This window comes from Clarias gariepinus, chromosome 27 (genome assembly GCF_024256425.1).
Source record: "Clarias gariepinus isolate MV-2021 ecotype Netherlands chromosome 27, CGAR_prim_01v2, whole genome shotgun sequence".
Taxonomy (NCBI): Eukaryota; Metazoa; Chordata; class Actinopteri; order Siluriformes; family Clariidae; genus Clarias; species Clarias gariepinus.
Genome location: NC_071126.1, coordinates 10,845,803 through 10,865,143, shown reverse-complemented (window position 1 = coordinate 10,865,143; position 19,341 = coordinate 10,845,803). Strand labels below are relative to the sequence as shown.

General features: G+C 37.0%; 1 protein-coding gene across 1 annotated transcript; it reads left to right on the top strand.

The window, feature by feature from the left end:
- The first annotated feature begins 815 nt into the window (after positions 1 to 815).
- On the top strand, positions 816 to 11,948 carry taf1b (TATA box binding protein (Tbp)-associated factor, RNA polymerase I, B). Its single transcript, XM_053488444.1, has 15 exons — positions 816 to 907; positions 1,048 to 1,146; positions 3,185 to 3,275; positions 3,414 to 3,511; positions 3,586 to 3,678; positions 4,532 to 4,631; positions 4,712 to 4,880; positions 5,662 to 5,761; positions 5,855 to 6,002; positions 6,107 to 6,284; positions 6,807 to 6,880; positions 7,025 to 7,115; positions 7,207 to 7,277; positions 10,501 to 10,729; positions 11,566 to 11,948. Exons 1-15 carry the CDS (start codon positions 890 to 892, stop codon positions 11,714 to 11,716), a joined length of 1,710 nt encoding a protein of 569 aa, XP_053344419.1. The 5' UTR covers positions 816 to 889; the 3' UTR covers positions 11,717 to 11,948.
- Positions 11,949 to 19,341: the final 7,393 nt, after the last annotated feature.

Below are 19,341 nucleotides of genomic sequence, written 5' to 3'. Positions count from 1 at the left end.
ATATACATTACAGCACAGTGAAATTCCTTCTTTGCATATCCCAGCGTAAATAGGGTCAGAGCGCAGGGTCAGACATGATACAGCGCCCCTGGAGCAGTTAGGGTTAAGGGCCTTGCTCAAGGGCCCAACAGTGGCAACCTGGTGGAGCTGGGGATTAAACCGCCAATCTCAGAATTCAGTGCCTTAGCCCTCTGAGCCACCACTGCCCTGCATTATGCAGGATGGCACTGGAACAGGCCTTAGCATGTGTAATTACATGTGTACAGGCCTTATCCTCAATCTTGTGTTCATTCTTCGTACTTTTCTCAGCATCTCTGTGCGGCATTTACCCTTTATACACCTCGCAAAGAGGCAAATATGTGCTAATGCAAATGCATAAACCAAATTGTCAGACCTATGTAGTTTGGGATTCAACCTAGTCAGTTCAAATAACCTGTAATAAAAAAAAAAGTAGTAACTAAATAATAAAAAAATTATACATTTAATTTGATTGGCTGTGATTTCCTTGTGAAAAATGCTGTAATTATTGTTGTTGTTGTTGTTTGTGGTGGTGGTAGTGTTTTTTTTTCACAGTAATTATCAATATCATCATTATAGTCATCATAATTATGTATGTAAATAATAAAAATGATTTCAACATGTCTACCCTTCATTAAAGTGAGTGAGTAAGATAAGCTGGGATGCGCTGAGTATGTACTGTACAGTAGCTGCATACGCGCTTAACAGTTGGGAGTAAGTGTCGTGCTCTTATTTTGAAATGTGATCATTTTGTAGGGTGACGAGGACGCCATGTTGGAATTTTCCTCGTGTGTGTTGTGATGAATTATTGCAGGGTGTCTGAAGTGTGTTTAAAAACGTAGTGACTTTCCTGAATTGGAGTCGCCTGAAAATGGACGAAGAGATAACAGTGAGTGTTAGAAATAAATAAATAAATAAATAAACAAGACTAGTTAGCAAACCGTTACAATTAAAGTGAAATACAGACATAATCCCGACAAAAAAGCGCAAATGTTTCCAAGTCTTAAATTGTTTGTTTGTTTGTTTTAGGACGGTTACAGTGAGCCATGTGGACTTTGTGGCTTGGTGTGTTGGGGTGTTTCAGACGGAGGGCAATTATTCTGTAAAAACTGCCATAATGTGATTGAGGTGAGTGTTTTCATCACTCTTTAGCAAACACACACCACTTTATGTTTCAGTTAAACCAGTATTGTGCGTGGATTACTGACATTTTTTTTTTCATTAATTGGTTAAAGCACCTGTCTAGTAACAGGAGTTTCTGGGTTCGAGTCCCTGATGCTCATAGGTCAAGGCTCTGTTACTGATCACACATCTAACCCTGCAAAAAACCTTTATGGAATTTAGGGAGAACCTCCTGGACTCTGTCCTCTATCCTACATGTGCTGTACTTATTATGCAGCCTTTAATATGGGTATCTGAATTGTTAGGGTTTAAGACTAATTAGAAGAAAAATTATTGCTTGTTGTGCCACACCTTGACACATTAACCAGCTAAGAAGAAGAAGATCTCTGTTTATTATCAGCAAAGAGAGCATATTTCTGGATGGGTGCTCTGTCACACACATCAAAAGAACCAGGCATTAACATGTAAGCCATAATCAAAAGGATTTTAGCAGACACAAGCTGTTCATATACATATTCTTCTGGATACAGGCTACAGGAAGTGTTACAACATAAGGAGTCAGGAAGGTGGGTAATTTTATGGGCATAGACACCTTCTTAACATATTCTAATACCTTACAACATGTCAGTGATTTTGTCCGCTATATACAGTAAAACTTATCTTTTTATCAGAGCTTTCGGGTCGAATTAATTTGCTTCAAATATAATAATAAAAAAAAAAGTGCATTATAAATAAAATGTATTTAAATGTTTACCTTGGGTAAATGATCCCGACCGAGGTGACTCTGCAGTCATCCTTGAAAATCGACAGATAACCTGTCGTCCAAAAAATTATCTCTCTGTTACTGTATACACAATCATTCACGAACATCGCTTGCACATTACAGGAACTCGGCTGGGAGTTATTGCCACAGTCCTGACCTCGCTCCAAGACATTTCCACATATTTGTGCCATTAAAAGTGTTTCTGGAAGGCCAGCTTTTCAGATGCAAAGCAGACAGTCCAATCATGGTTTTAGCATACTGAGAAACTGATTGATTTTTTCTTTAGCATACTGATAAAACTTTCTACCTTGATGGTATCCAAGCTAGGGCTGGGCAATTAATTGAAAGAACGACATTCAGAACTTCAAATCTAATCGCCGAAGTTGGTTGTTTCTTTTCTCTCTCTCTCTCTCTCTCTCTCTCTCTCTTTTTAAACATCTGTTCCCCACTGAGTTCATGCACTGTTCGTGTAGTCACACACACGTGCAAATTTCCAGCTTAGTTAAGTGTATTTAGATTAGATTTAGTGTAAATTTGGTGGTTAAGCTTTTTTGTTTACCATATAAACCTTTGATCATTATGATCATTAATCATCATAATTAAGATGTTTAATTAATCGTAATATTGATTTGAAGTCATATCACCCAGCACTAATCCATGCACTAGTGAAGTGCTGGTTACATTAGTGTAGCAAGGGATTTTATAGAGAAATATAGGTAGTTTTTACTCTCATAACTGTTCTGTATTCTAACCAGCCAAAATAAAGCTATTAAATGCTAATGAACCTAAGATGGCAGTTAAACTCCTCTCAACATGTCTTTTACAGTTATTTAGCCCATCATGTGGCAAATTTTTCTGAAACAAACAATGCCACCTCTGAAAACGAGTATCATTCAGAAATCAAGTCCAATATACAATAAGACCAGTTCATAATTTTTTAATGGAACACAAAGAGATTGTGCTCTTTGTGTGTTTCCTGTAAAAGTAACATACATACAACTTTGTCTGTGGTAGGGCATACTCATGTTTCACAGCAACCCTGGCACTACCGTTAATAATGCAGTTGATCCCCGAAGTCTTCTAAATCAAATGATCAGATTATTAGTAAAGCAATTCATGAGCTGATCAGAGTATAACAGGAAAAATACAAAACTGGTCTACACCAAGAATAGAATTACTATAATCTGTTTAGGGACATTTAAAAACTCAATAAGAGACATAACAGTTAGGACAATATATTTTTTTAATTTCAGCATTATACTGATTGTTACCAATTCACAGAGAACAAGGGAAGTTGAGGATATGAACACATTGCTGTTCAACCACAGGATCTCCACTTTCTCATCAGGCAAACGGAAGCGGGGTGGAAGAGGTTAGTCCAGGTTTCAGTACAAAGATGTAATATTGCTATAATTCCTGAAGTGATTGTGTGAACCCAACATTTCTAAGGTTGTGCTGCATAGGCTATGTCCACTTATTGTGTATGGTGATTTTTGTATTTGTGGTTTAGAAGGTGCACGAGACTGGATGGTATGTGAAGGCTTTCAGCTGATCCTCAAACATCAAGCTGAAGCTTTGGTTGATCTGGGTGTCTGCCCTCAGTTTAAGGTCAGTAAAGCAAAGTAAGAAATATAGACGAGATAATTTTTTTTCTGCATCATTTAAATGAAATTGTATCTCAGACAGATGTGTTATGGATTTTCTGGAAGCGATACCTGCAGAAGACCAAACAGGCATACACAAGAAATCCAGTGAACAGTGACAGAAGTTTAGTGGTGAGTTAGAAACCACCTGGGTTTTATGTTTGTACTTGTGTGTAGTTGATCATAGGTAGAAAATCCACAATATATTTTTTGTCTTTAATGCCTTAAAGGATAACTTTTGAAACACACTTGAAACACATTCAATATCTTAATTCAGATTTTTTGGGGTGTGTGTGAATTTGTGGACATTGCTAGCACAGTAAACATAGTGTTTCACAGAAGTACAGTTTTCAACATCTAAAATATGAGTAATGAGTCAGGTTTAAAAACAAACAAGCTACTTTTTCTTACTCATTTGGGGTTCTATGTAAGGAATGAGAATCTCAAAACAGATGTAGTGGAGATGAAAATGCTGGGTTCAAAAATGTAAACAGATCTGCTCAGCTAGTTAGTTTGCTGATGAGCACAGGATCATTGACTACAGTATTGGCATGAAAGTTGAAGCTTTGGAAGCTCACCTGCTTGAGCAGATTGCATAGATGATGATGTCATAGAGGGGGTCAGGATTAAAGCGCTACTACTTTGGCCTCATTAGGTAAAAATAAAGCAGGATTAATCACGAGTGGCTGGGTGTGGGCATTGGCTGGGGCAAAGTTCCTGGTGTTTCTGGCAAAAATACATGTGGTGAATAACCAATGCCCCATATGAAATAAATATAAGTGGGTAATCAGTTTGCAAGTTGTTTAGGCTGAGTTCATTTTAATATTCACTATATGAGGAAAGTATAAATAGCCTTATAGCTATTTTAAAGGAGAATTATGATTACTGGTTGTACTGATTCTGGCGAGACACATTTTGATGTTATGTTTTGAAGGTAAACCTCTTTTATCTCTCTCTTTTTCACATAAACATGCTTCCATTTCAGGAATGGACCAGCGACAGTGGGGCAGTATCATCTGTTGCTTTCAGTGAAGCATCATGGCATGATGAGACTGCCTCAGTGAAGGGAGACCACAAAGTCTCGGGTATCTTATATAAGTTCTTTTTACATCAACATGATTATCTTGTTTTAGGTTGTTTTGCTTATGATCCTCAATGTTTGCAGGATACTCTAGTGATGGGAGATCTTCAGTGTGTTCAGGCTCTATGGATGCCGAACACTACTTTAGAAGGAGAGAAAGAAAGTACCTGATGAGCATGTCCCGAACACTGGCACTCTGCCATCTGGCTCTGCTTTGGGTTCGGGAGGCTATTACTCTGGCGGACTTGCTCAGGTGAGTAAGACGAATACTTGAATCTTTTTATGCACTGCACAAAGTACCAGAACATTCAGCAAATTTGGACACTGTTGTATTTAAATTGCACTAAATTTATGTTTTATACATAAAAAAAAACATTGCCTGAATATGTATGGAATAAGTTCACTGTCAAAAATATTTGTGCGTAAAAAAAGATTTGTATGTAATTCTGTCTTTTGTCTGAATTGGATTACAAACTCTACGGCCACGACAGCTTACAGATACGAGATTTTGTGTGTTCGTTACAATACAACTCTGAAATATACGACTCTGATCGTTTACAGACACAAAACTTGTTTTTACAACTCCCCTGTTACACGAAAAAATTAAGAAATTACGCCCACGAATGCTGTGTGTTAAACCACTGTCAAAAATACGTCATCAAGGCCACATGCACAGGCATTACTATCCGAGGAAAGAGGAATCGATTCGGCGCATGCGCCTGGCCACCTTTAAACTACTAAAATCTTACCTACTATTGTTAAACATGCCCGAATCTGTAAAAAATTTTTTACCTGAGACGATGAGAGAGCGCTCGGCTGCTGATCTGGCATTTTGCCGCCAGCGGTTTAAAACCGTTGAGGGGGGAGCATGTGCCGAATCGATTCCTCTTTCCTTGGATGTGATAATAGTGATAATAGAACAATAATAAGCAACTTTTTCAGTTTAGCATTGCTAGTGAAAGTTAAAATTATATAAAAATATAAGTCTATACATTTCTATAAATGCCTAAATAAGCATGGTATGTCTCTTGCAGGTTGGTATCCAAGGGCCACATCCCTTATATTAATGCTCATGAACTTTTTCCAGAAGAGATGAGGTTCTTTGGTAAAGATGCCCTGATTTTTAGAGTCGAGGTGAGAAAGCAAGCTTTTCTGATTGTGTAACAGTGCTTCATTCATTCAGACCGCTACTTACCATGTCTTTTGTCGGTGCTCTCTGTTTCCTAGTCTATCCCCTCTTACAGAAAGGTTCATAGGGAGACAGTGGAACTGGCTGCACTAATCGAGCTGCCCACTTTCCCTCCGGTGTCTCAGGATTGCCTCCTTCATCCAGCTCTGCTCAGTCTACGCTATTTGATGGATGCTAACCTTCCTGGTGAGTTTGCATAACGCAGTTGAGAAAAGCTAATAGGGGTCAGTTCAGTGAGTCGTTGATTCTTAAGCATTCATTTTCTCTTTCAACAAATCTTTTTCTTTCAGACAAACTCCATGAATTGGTTTGTAAAGTAATACAGGCAACATCTATGGGGAACGAATCCTTTCTGACATTTGATCCTACTGGGAGAAAGCCTAAACTTCTGTGCTATGATCTTCAGGCTGCAGCCTTAATTGTTGTGACCATGAAGCTTCTGTTCAGGCTGGACGATAAGATGGAGTGGTGAGCATCCATCATGGAACTACTAAATGCATCAGTTTATTTTGTATTTTATTTATATATGTATTATATATACTTGAGAAGCAATAAGGCAATTATTAAAAGCCATGTATATTCTCTCAACTGTACTGGCATTATCGTGCATTAAAAAAAAAGTTTTTCTAGATTGGGAAACGTCTTCTAGATTTTTTCCCTTTTTTTATAGGAAAGATGATGGCATGTTGTACTTGTGGTAGACTTTTATAACAACATTGAGCTCCCTGGCCCTCACTGTGCAGAATTCCATTCAGTTTTCATACCTCCGTGCATATTTTTAAAGCCTAGTTAGCTACTGTACATCACTGACCTCGAATACGATGCCTTAGCACTCTGGCCTCTGGCTCGATTCAGTTTACAGTAATCCTTTCCTTCTGTGAGTTTTTCTTAATCAGTAAAATCTGTTGTACAGGTTTTGCACTTGCTTTTGATGATTGCAGAGTAATTCTGTTACATTATATGTCTGTTTATCTTCTGTTATTTTTCAAGGAAGTTGGCTAGGAAAGCATGCGACAAAGGAAATAAAATGGACCAGGGCTGGAAAAAGAAAAAAAAAGGCAAAGGTAGAAACATGTGAGCTTATGTTAAGGAAAGAAAACAGATTGATTAGTGCAGAAACTCATTTTTATAAATATATTATTTTATTACTTTTTCTAGTTTAACTTTCGCTGTTTGTGTAATATTACATAATAGCCTCTCTGTTGCAGGTGGAAAGATGTTTAGCCTAAGGACGTGGTTTATGATTTTACAGCCGGCACTGGAACGAGCCAGGGAAAAAGAAAAGCATGCCAAGGCCATGTGAGAAACTCCTTCTGATGAAACGTTGTGTATTATGTAGTCTGATCTGCTATTCAGATGTTTAACTTAATTCCTATTTTACTCTCCTCAGGCAACAGTGGAAATCTAAGAAGACCATCATTCAATCTATGAAAAATAAAACCATCGTACTAAAACGGAGACGTAAGTACATAAGTTCCATCATGTTCTTTTCTGTCTACAGAATTTTCTGATTTGAAAAATACTGTACAATTTCAAGCGTGATCCATGGCAAATTACAGCCTGTCATTTAGTCACTGGGTGGTATGAATTGTTAGCACTTAACAACAGCCATGATGCTTTTCATAAATAAATTGTTTCATATATCATTTAATATTAAAATATGAATTATCAGTGTTAGATCTTTTGCAGATAAAGTCAGAGAGGCCAGATTGAGGTGCTTTTGACATGTTCAAAGGAAGAGATTTTGAATATATATCGGTAGAAGGATGCTGAAGTTGGAACTTCCAAGCAGGAGGTCTAGAGGAAGACCAAAGGGGAAATTAATGGATGTAGTTAGAGAGAACATAAAGTTAGTTGGTGTGAGATAAGAGGATGCAGAGAATAGAGTTGGATGAAGGCAGATGATTTGCTGTGGCGACCCCTGAAAGGAACAGCCGAAAGATCTAAAAACATTTAAATGAAAAACGTTTTGTAGTGTTTTCTACATGTGAAAAATCTGTTAAGCTGCTCCTCAGGCAAGTTTTTCTTTGAATATATGCAGTACATTAAGTTCAAAATTATTGGCTGAAAAATTCACCTGATCAAAGTACTTCCAGGCACAATCCTTTAAGGTCTTGATTGACACTTAAGATTGCCGGTCATTACCGTTTCTGTAAGCTGTGTATTCAGAAAGACACTACACATAAAGAACAGACAAATAGTGTGCACACATCACGGCAGGCTGTCCCTCGATTCTGAACACGTTTGGTACACTACATTAATAGTGGGTAGGGCCTCCCTTTGCTCTTAGATCAGGTTCAGTATTTCATGGCATGAATTTCACAAGATTTTGGTAACAATCATTTGATTTAGCTCTGGTGACTGGGAAGCACTAAGCAAACTACTGAAAAAGCCATTAACTCATTTTTACATTCATGAAAGTAGTTTGTGAAAATTTTTGCTTTGTGACACGGTGCTTTTTTTTATGCCGGAAGTAACAGTTAAAAAAAGGGTGAATTGTGGCTATGAATGGACAGACATGCATGCTCAGCAACATGCTCAAATAGTATGTGGCATTAAAATGGTAAATGAGTGGTGATAAAAGGAAGCTTCTGCTTCACAAATTCCACAGTTGGTGTGCAGCACAAGAAAAATTATAACGATCGAGACCTATGGTAATGTACTTATGTAGACCTCAGTTTTGATTTAAGAAAGACTTGAAAAAATCAGAACTTTCCTTTAATTGACCTAGAGTGTTTCAAGAAAACTTTGCCCACTTCACCTCCGCCAGCCTGGATAGCTGACACAATGCAGGTTAGGTCTAAGAATTCATCTCACTATGCTCTGCCAGCTGTTTATATCTTCTGCTAGATTTCTGCACCATGACTTTTAATAATCTAACTGTTCCCTGTGTGGTCTTTTTCTTTTTTCTTGCCATCCATCATTTAAAAGATTGGCGTCTTGAGGTTTTTTTTTCATTCTTCATTGTGCATATATGGCCTAGCATCTATAGCTTTCTTCAGATCACTTTCTGTAGTAGTGTTTCTCTTGGGTAAATCTTCTTGTATAGCTTTATTCATCATCTTCTGTCTCCATCCAAACCTCAACACTTTTTCTTAGTATTTCCATTCAAATGCCAGAATCCTCTTCTCATTGTCTTTAAACATCATATAGTGTCTTCAAACTTCTAGTTGTTGACCCTTATTCCGTGTCCTCTGACTCCAATAAATTTTATCCATGGCTCTTTCTAAAACTCTAATGGACAATATTGGTGAAATCAGATCTCCTTTGTTCCTTTGTCCATTTTGAACAAGTTACCCACTTCTCTTGTTTAAAAAAAAACAGCCTTTCACTGCTTCTGCATATTTTTTGACATCTTTAGGATTACTAGCCTTTCGTTCACCCCCTAGGACCTTACACTGCCCAGGCCACTTTCTGATCTATGTTTTTCTTTTCTCTTTCCTTCTTCCTTTTCAGCCATCAATCTCAAAACCAGTTTTAATTGACTTCTTGTTCCTTGCTCTTGTTGTTGTTAAAGCCTTTCGTTTTCCATTTGACTTTGTCTAATAGAAGATCGTCATCATCTCAGTTTTTCAATTTGCTGTGGTGATATTTTATCTAGGTCTTTGATTACCCATCTTGCGCCTTAGATTCTCGCATTTCTGTATAGAGGCTGTCACAGTAGCTTGTCCATCTTCCCAGAATCTCTTTCTTTTCTGTCAGCACCTAGGCATTTTTGTCTCTGATTGTATTCTGTCATGGCTGTCATTTCTTGTTTATATCTCTAATCATTTTGGACACACCCCTGGTTTGTGGTTTCCATGGTGCCACACAGTGCTCATCTTGCCTTAAAGCTCTTCTCACCTTGTCACCTTTATCTTTACATTGCATATCCGCTTTTTCCTTAATGATTTTTTTGAAATTGTAACATGTTTTTCCTTTACTAGTTTCTGTTTATGGTGTTATCCATTTCTTTTTTTTTCCCCTCTGCTGGTACAACCCCCCTGCCTTTTTTATATTACATGTTCAGCTCCTTTCAGCTCCTCCATAACAGCATTTGCATACTTCAGTCTTTCTTCTACTATTTCCTGTTTTTTTAAATAGGTTCTCTCAATAGGTTTCATTTTCTATCTTTTAAGTTACACATTGATGTGTTTACCAAAATCTAGGTATGATCAGAGTTTAGGTCTACACCTGAAATTTGTTACATGATTGCACTGACGTTATCTATTTTCTGTCAACAGTGAACAGATGAATTATATTCTTTGTCTTTCTGTGAGGTGATAACTATGTCTATTTCCTACAAACATTCTACTGAGATCTGGTGTTGCATAAATACATGCTTGTTTGTGCTCTCTCTCTCTCTCGCACACACACACACACACACTCACTTGTGTTGCTTTGCGAACTATAAGAGGATTTAGCCCTGCAGGTAATCTGAATGATTTACTTTAATTGTAGGGCAAATCATTTTTCTTTATTTTAAAAATGTGATTGTTTTTTGCACAATGGTTATCTGATATAATTTTACCAATATTGTTCATTCGAGTTTTAGAAAAAGCTATGAATGAAATTAAGGTCAACTTTATTATCGTCTGAGGACATGGAATGAGGGTCAGCAACTTAAAGTTCGTAGACACTATAACTATTGTATAATTTCTAATTATTACCTATATCTCTCCCTCTCTATCTCCCCCCCCTTTAGGTGTGGTAGAACAGCTGCAGAGCACTTTTCAAGCTCTTTCTGGCTCAGCTCCAGAGCAGGAGCCTTCCTCCTCATCCACTTTCTTCTTTCTCTGGGGAGACGAAGATGGAGCTGATGGACCCAGTTTTCGTAACAAGTGCCTGGACTGTTTGATGATTAAAAGGCAAAAAATCTGGCACCTTGTCAACCGTAAATATTGGCACACTGACTTGAGGAAGTGCCTTTCATGGTAAAACACTCAAATTAAATTACATTGTTTAAAATTTGTTCTTGAAATATTTGATACGTGATGTTATAAGGAATCGGGTTTGTGACTAGCTCTGAAGAAGTGGTCTGTGTTGTTTTTGACTTCTTTTCAAAACTGATACTTATTGATGCTGCTAACTAGCGAATCACCAGGGATCACCAGATATGAAATTTTTACAATACCAAAGGTGCCAATTCAATTTGTATTGCGATTCTGTATAAAAAAAATTTTAACATACTGATTCGATATATATAGATTTGCTCCTATGCTGTGCCGCCTGCCAATGTGTGAGCGTGCCACCTGTAGAATTATATTACAGGAGCAGCATCATTTTACATCAAATGCAAATATATATATAAATTAAAATTAAATTTTCCAAACTCAGTTTTGAAGTCAGTGTGGTGATAAATTGCTACACGATAGAGAAAATTATTTCAGTTATGTATTCTATCTCCACTACTTACATGTGGCACTGTTTGAGACTGCAGACATTGCCTCCCCACTAAATAATGTATAGAAGATGGCTTACTGATTTAAAAGGGAGTGTCTGGTTTGTTTATTTAGCTCTACAAAGTTAAGCGGTAATAGCTAGAAATGTTATAGTTGTGTTTTCTTTGGGGCAGTAAATTACCACCCTGCCTATTAATTTAGTTACTAATAAATTTAGTAGAGGGTCGTAGTTATCACAGGCTAAAAAAAAAGTTAATTTTTAGCACTAACTGTAAATAAAAAGCATTATTCACTGGAATAAAGAAACTAAAATTTGTCCAGGCATTTGGCAGATAAGATTACTTTACAAATATCATGTGTCTTTGCAGGTGTAAAGAACACTTCTCTGACCTAGGGCCTACTTTGCCCAGGATGTATGTGTGGTTGCTGGGCCTCTTCTCTTTCATGCTGGGTGTTGAAGATGCGCAGTTGCACAGTGCGGTTGTCCAGGTGGAGCAACGACTGCTGACAAAATCTTGAATTACTCTGTAATTGTTGGATTGTTTTTTTTCTTGTGTGTGAACAGTCCGCTGTTCCACATAAGAGGTGTGTGAAGCAACCTTTGTAAGGTTTCCAGTCTTACACAATTCTGTGTTTTTATGCTGTAAATATTGATAAAACATTTTTTTATTTAGTAAATGTTATTATTTAGGAATATTTGCAGGGTTTTTTTTTGGTTTATAGCAAAGTGATAATAAACCTGACATTGTAACTGGAACCTGCTTTCTCTTGTGAATTATTTTAATTAATTCTTTTTTACAGTCAGGCACAAAATTTACCTCTCTATACCTCCTGTTATAGTGCAGTTGAATCCTCTATTAAAATGATCCTGTGTACTAAAGTCACTTTTAAAATGCCATTCTGTAGTCCCTTCAGTTGATTCCAGTTACTGTTGGAACTTTGCTGCAAAAGTGGAAAGATAGAGGGAAATCTAAAACTGACTTGTGTCTGGTCCAAGAAAATATAAATATGTAAACAAGATATGAACCAAAGAACTATAGTACAAAAGGAAATTTTCATACAGACTCAATTTGGTTAATGTTTGCCCTAGGTTGTAACGAACAGGGAAAAAAAGACTGGTGTGATCCCAAAAGTTAGACCTTGTGACAGCATTAATTGTCAGTGTGTTAATACTTTCTTAGTATTAGGCTGTCCAAACACTTTGCATTTTGATCGTGTAAATATAGAGGCATTTACTATAGAACAAGGTTACTTTCTAATGCAGAAAAAAAAGATCAGAGAAAGATTCAAACACCAACACTCTTAATTTGTTATGGTGTCAGAATTACTTTCTGACATTGGAGATAGTATGTGGTTTTCACAGGAGCAGGAGTTGGCTTTGCGTTGCAGTCCAACCAAAGGTACCCACTCATTCAAAGTCTAGCCTTTAACCAGCCGGTCAATCATGGTCAACTAAACCCCACACATAAGGTGGATGTATGATCTATGCTCTTAAGTTCTCCTTTTTTTCTGGACACAAATTGAAAACACAAGAATGCAATAAGGGTCAGGTTTAAAAACTCCACTGTGAAAAATCTATTCGCACAAATAAGCTTTGACTGTCTTGACTAATTAAAGCATATGTAGTGAAGGTTTGTGGCCGGAATGTGTCAACAGTTCAGGCTGATGAGGGTGGTGGTGTAAACCTGGGGAATGTTTTCTTGGCACACATTGGGCCCCTTAATCCCTGTTTAGCATTATTTGCATCCCAGATCCTATATATATATACTATTGGTGCTCACCATGTGTGTCCCTTTATGGCCAGAATGTACCCAGCCTATAATGGCTCCAGAATAATATTGTGCACAGATCATCATAGCTGGTTCCATAAACATTATGTGGATGATTGGCCTCCCTATCACCATATGAATCCAATAGAGTACCTTTGGGAAGTGGCAATATGGATGATGCATAGCATGAATATCTGCAGCCATTAAGTGATACAGTCAGGTCAATATGAATCAGAATCCCAAAGGAATGTTTTAACTACCTTGCAGAAAATGTAAACCTTTTTTCAGATTAACAAGGGTGTCCTAATAAAATGATCAGACAGTGCACGTATTTCCTGTTTGACTGAATAAAATGCTGCAACCACACCAGCTCTTTCTACCCAAGATTGTAGAGCCCAGCTGTGACAGACATCTGTCCTAACAAACCCCAACCTTGCCTGTAATTACTACAGTTGGCCGTTAGGTGGAGACAGTCACTTAATGTATTAGCTGTAAAAAAAAATTCTTTTGTCCTGTTGCTTTTCAATCTTAAGCCAATACCCATACTAAAATATCTAAGAGTAAAATTTTTACTAAAGTTTGAACATGAAGCAGAAGCTCTTTCTAGAAAACTGTGCTTTTTATTTATTTTTTACATTGATAGTTTGCTTCATTTAAAAGGACCTGATTTTTTTTTTCTTTGTTCTCTGAGATCTTTGTCTTTTTATTTTAGGCTGAGGAGGGTGAGGGGTCTCATCTCTGTCTGCACACATCCACCCACATGAAGGAGGGGGAGCAGGCTGAGAAAACACTCAGTACCTCATGGTACGCAGTCACTTAGTATTTTTTCAGTAAAAAACACACACTGCATTTCACTTGGCAAAAAAAGTTAAAGCAATATTCCACTGCTTACATTCAACTGTTAAAAATAAAGCGACTACTGAATTCCATCAGTGAGTTTTCACTACACATTTATGGCACTTGGTAGACACTATTATCATAAGTGAATGATATGTCTTATTTTATACAACTGAGGAGTTTTGGTCTAAGGGACTTGCTCAAGGGTCCAGCAGTGTCTGTGTGGTGGTGGGATTTATACTCATAACCTTTTAATCAGAATTCCAACATTTAAATGACTGCTCGTAACTATGTAACAATGGCTATAGCAACAACTAACATTTTTCTATGACAAAACAGACATGAGAAGACGTCTGATGAAAGACGAACTTAGTGTAGTTTTATCTATTTTTTTATTTAATTTATCCATCTTTTCTTAACACAGTGCATAATGTCCAGTTACATTACTTTTTTTTTTTTTTTTTACTTTTTTTGTATTCATGTACCATCAGATCCAAATACTCACATCAGTACAATAAAATTAAACTCTATTTCCTTAAAATAATAATAATAATTTTAAGTACATTTACAAAAATACATTTGACGTTACAAATGAAATTCCTTTACATGTTTGTCAGAATTTATTATAATTACTTTATAAATCGTCTTTAGACTTCCATTCAAAATTCCTTTTGACAGGTTTTGTGCTCTTTGCCTGCTAAGAATCACATGCCCTAAAACAAAATGAAGTGTTAGGATCTAATCTTAACTACATTCATACCCTGCTCAGTTTCACTTTTTCCCTCTTCCAAAACACCTGATCCCACTCATTAGCTAATGATCAAAGACTTTGTGCTGTATATCAAGTGTGTTAGAGGAGGAAAATCGAACCTGTGCAGGGCAGTGTGTCCCTGGTACTGGAGATGAGAACCCTGACCTAAAGGATAAATGAGACTGTAGTGTTGGAAGATCCCAGTTGCACTAAGGTATCGTGAGATCAAAATCCATGCATGCAGTGCAATATCAGGTGTGTTTCTGTACTTAAGCTTAATTATTTCCTCATCAAATATCTGCAACAGTGACATCATACTTGCTATGCTTCCCTTCACACCGGTGTTGAATACTATCAGGACAGCTATCAATTCCCTTCTAATAGATATTAGTTCCATATCCCACTAGTAGGGCGTCTCTATGGCTTAATGGTTAGTACTGTTGCCTCACACCTCCAGGTTGGGAGTTTAAAATCCCACTTCCATTGTCAGTGAAGGGAGTTTGTGTGTTCTCACCATGATTAGTAGTTTTTTTTTCCCAGGTACTCCAGTTATTGCCCATAGTCCAAAGACGTGCAGTGAAGTCTTATTGGCATTTTAAAAAATGTGTGTGTGTGTCTTTGTGCTCGTAGACTACTCAAAAGATTTTGTACTAATAAATCTTAACTGATTTAAAATAAAAGAACATATTCAGGTCAAAGTTCCCTTTTTTGTTGTAAAAGTTTAAGAGGTTAAGCGTTGTTTCTAACTTTCGGATTTGCACTTTTCCTACCAACCACTCTGTACTCTTTGAACTTCCCCCTTATGTCATGCTTCACAGCATCTAGTATTTCTTTGCCATTTCTTGACTCTAGAATTATCTCAAAGCCAGTTGGTTCCACAAAGTCACTCTGTGTAAGGTGTAATATTCATCTACTCACTAAATCTATACCTACACACATTCTGCATCTTCTAGGCCAGATTTGTTGCAGCCATGGACCACTTAACATAAATGTACTGACCCCTTAGTTAAATGTATTACTATTTTAAACATCAGGGTCATTATTGAAATAGCATTCATTGGAGTCATAGAGATTTTTTGACAGGACATTTTAGCCCAAATTACATTATTTTGCTGACTTCTTATTTTTAAGTTATGAGGTTAGAATTAAATCCATTTATGTCACTTGACCAGAACATTAACCTAAACCTGATAATTATAAAAACTCAATAATAAAGCTGACACTTATGATCATGTTGGATTTTGCTTTCCATTTCAACAATCGGACCTGGACCCAATTTGATATAGATGGTTTGAGATATACATTAACGTGTTGAAAGACATTATGGGAAAATGCACTGGACTTTTTTACACTAAACTTTCAGATATGGTTTTACAATAGATTTCTTAAGTCCCAACATTTTGAATCTCATTACTTTCTTTCTCTTCTTGTTATTTAATTTAATGTTCCTTATGTTGTCTTCCTGTTGAATTATTACATTTCCTTAATGCACTTTTAATCATTCTTGGTTTATAAAAAACTGGTATATAATAACTAAAGACAATTATTTCATGCTTAATGTTTCAAACATAATGTACGAGAGGCGTTCAAGGTTGAACTAGGGACTTGTAGTGAAATTTCTCATGAATGACGGTGTAAAGCTGACTGACATTTACAGAAGACTTTAAGCACAGTACAGTGATGAGACTTTTAGTTACAATAAAACATTTAATTGGTGAAAATGTTTTAAAGGAGGATGAATGTGCATGAACAATGATACTTGACAGGCAATCATAAAACTATTTAGCAGAAAAATTAAATGCAGTAAAAGGAAATAAACAAAAAATAAATATTTTAACTCTGTATGAAAGTCATTGAGAAAATTTGGATTTACGTTTGGACTTAAGGTTCAGGATTTAAGGTCGTTGATGTTGGCACAGCCCTAATGTGCAGGTGTAGACTGATTTACAATTTTGCAAACTGCCAAGGCACAATCATCTTTGAAGTGTAAGTTTAAATACGTAATTTGGATAAGCTTACTTACTGGTTTCTGTCTTGAAAGAAACTATTGAGCAATATTCATAATTATAATATATTCACAGTTATTTTCAATCATGATGTAAACAAGTGTATTTATGCATTTTTACAAGCAGTAATATTTATCGTAATATTCTGCTCAGTGGCTCCAGAAGTTTAAAAACACAACCATAAATACAACCTGTACAAAATACAGCAGCATGGATCCACAAAAAAAAGACAATTCAATTCTTGTTTTGCAGAACTGCAATGATTACTTATCTACCATGACAGATTTAACATGTTTAATTCATGTGTTCTTAAGCTCTAAATTGTCTAGGACATGTCATTCCCTTTATCGACATTTAAACAATTAGTGTATTGGAACTAAGACTTTCACTGCACCTGTGGTGTAGGTGATGATATAACAGCACTTTGAGAGCTACACTGCAGGTCTTTTTTTTCTCTATTTCCAGAATGTTATCCAAGTTCTACTAATGGTGGCCTTATAGAAATATTTAGAAAAATAAAAAGGTTAAAAGATCGCTTTGTGATAATGCTTCTAAATAATTTATAAATTTAGTGTTCATTATCAATAGATTTTTACTTTCCTTATTAATTTTGTAATAATTCTTGTTCATATTTGTAAAATCAAAAGCAGAGTCTATTTATTAGAATTTTTACCGATAAAGATTACTATTACTCATGTTCTGTTTTTTTGTGTTTACTTATTGATAATAACAATAATTTGTTTAGAGATTGTCAATAAGAGTGTAATTATTCAATAAGACCTAATTATTGTTAATGTCACTGATGATCTGAGGCTCTTGTGTGTTTCCTGGTGCATTGGGACAGAAGAGCGTGTCCTGAAGAGCTGAACAGTGATCCGATTGTGCTGCGGCTAAAAGAGCTAAAAGGACGAGCCCACAAGAGGTGCATGAGGAGTGAGGGAAGGAGGGGGTGGGCGGGTGTTTGAGGACAGGCAGCCTCTGTGCTGCTGTGGGTGGGTTTTTCTGGCGCTGTTCCCTGCACACACCAGCTGACTGCTCGTGCATGTAAACACCATCCACATGCTTCCTGCTTGAGCAGCCCTGCCCCCATCAACACAGCACAAAAACACAAACTAACCCACTAACACATCTTCTGTGATTCTCCCTGGAGTGGGTTCAACTTCCGTGGCATGACTTTCATACACAACGTACCCTCTGACATGTGTCAGATTGTTCTGCTCCTTTGAAATTGTGCAGTCTGGTTGGTGGTTGGCTCGCTTGCCCCCAGACAGGAGGCAGAGCTATTTTAGAGCAGTGGCTTCATCCTGCTGCTTTAAAGGCGGATGGCACTGAATCAAAAATTCAGTCTTTAGAGAGCAGGGAGAGCTTCCCCCACCGTGATCTCAGCACACTCTTTAACCTTAATTGACTGGAGTCCTGTTTGCCACAGCAGGTGATGTACACAACCTACACCCTCCCAGTGTAGTCAAAAGAACAGAGTCCTTACTGTGCATATAGTTTAGTTTAGTTTTAACAGCAATTCCTACTAAATGTATTTCTAATAATAAAAATGACAAGGTAAATCCTATAAGATGTTTCTCTTTACAACATCGATTTAAATGCCAATTTGCATGTGTCCGCTTCTCTTGTCAGAAAAACATCTGTCACCCCCATTTGTCAGGAGAATTCGAATTAAATTCCATAATCCGACAGCCACCTATGACTGAGAAACACGCACGCACTCACTCACTCACTCACTCACTCACTCACTCATCGTCTTAGGGTACAAGTCGGGTTACACCCTGAACAGGGTGCGAATCCATTGCAGGGCACACATACACGCTCACACACTCATTCACCCACTACAGGCAATTTGAGAACATCAATTAGCCTAATCTACATGTCTTTGGACTGTTGGAGGAAACCGGAGAACCCAGAGGAAACCTGCTAAGTACAGGGAGAACATGCAAACTCCATGCATACACAAAGGTGAGAATCGAATCCGGCTGAGGTGGAAGGGAACAGTGTTAACCACTAAGTCAGCACGCCGTTTAACTGGGAAACAATTGGAAGCAAAATTAGCCCTAATCATTGTGTGGAAAGGATAAAATACTCTCTACAGTGTCAATCACAGTGACACTAGCCAACTGTGGGATGCTATGGAGCCCATGTATGTAGAAGAAAAGAGATAGCGCTTTCTATCAAGTGCATTACACTACCCAGTATGAACAGAGGTTCAAAAAGGCATAGTAAAGATGTAAATATGAAGCACTGGTTAGTAGATATCATATAAAAGATAAGAGCCGGTGGGTGAGTGGGAATTAATGAACAAACTGGGGGGGATATAGAGGAAAAAAACGAACATAAAATAGCTTAAAATGAAGAAAGAAAATCAGTGATTTTAGATGATTAGTTGCTGAATAATGGCCAACCATACTGAAGATGAATAAATACATAATAAAAAACAGGTTATTGTAATTAGTTATCTTTAGCCTAATATGGAAATATAACCTATTTAAAGTTTAGCGGAAGTGAAATTATTCAGGAAAATCCTTTTTTAGTAAAAGCTTACATTTTTGGAAGGTCACAATTATTTGCACCTTTATTTTAATTCTTGTTCACATAAGTGCTTAGGCACTCCAAGTGGGTATCCATGGCTTCCTGTTTCCTGAGAGCTGACACAGAGGTCACATTCTTTTAGTTATTTATAAACGTGTGGAAGATATAGCAGCATTATGGGGTCTCCAAATTACAATTAAACACCATCTCCATGCCAACAAATTATTTGGAAGGCATGCCAGG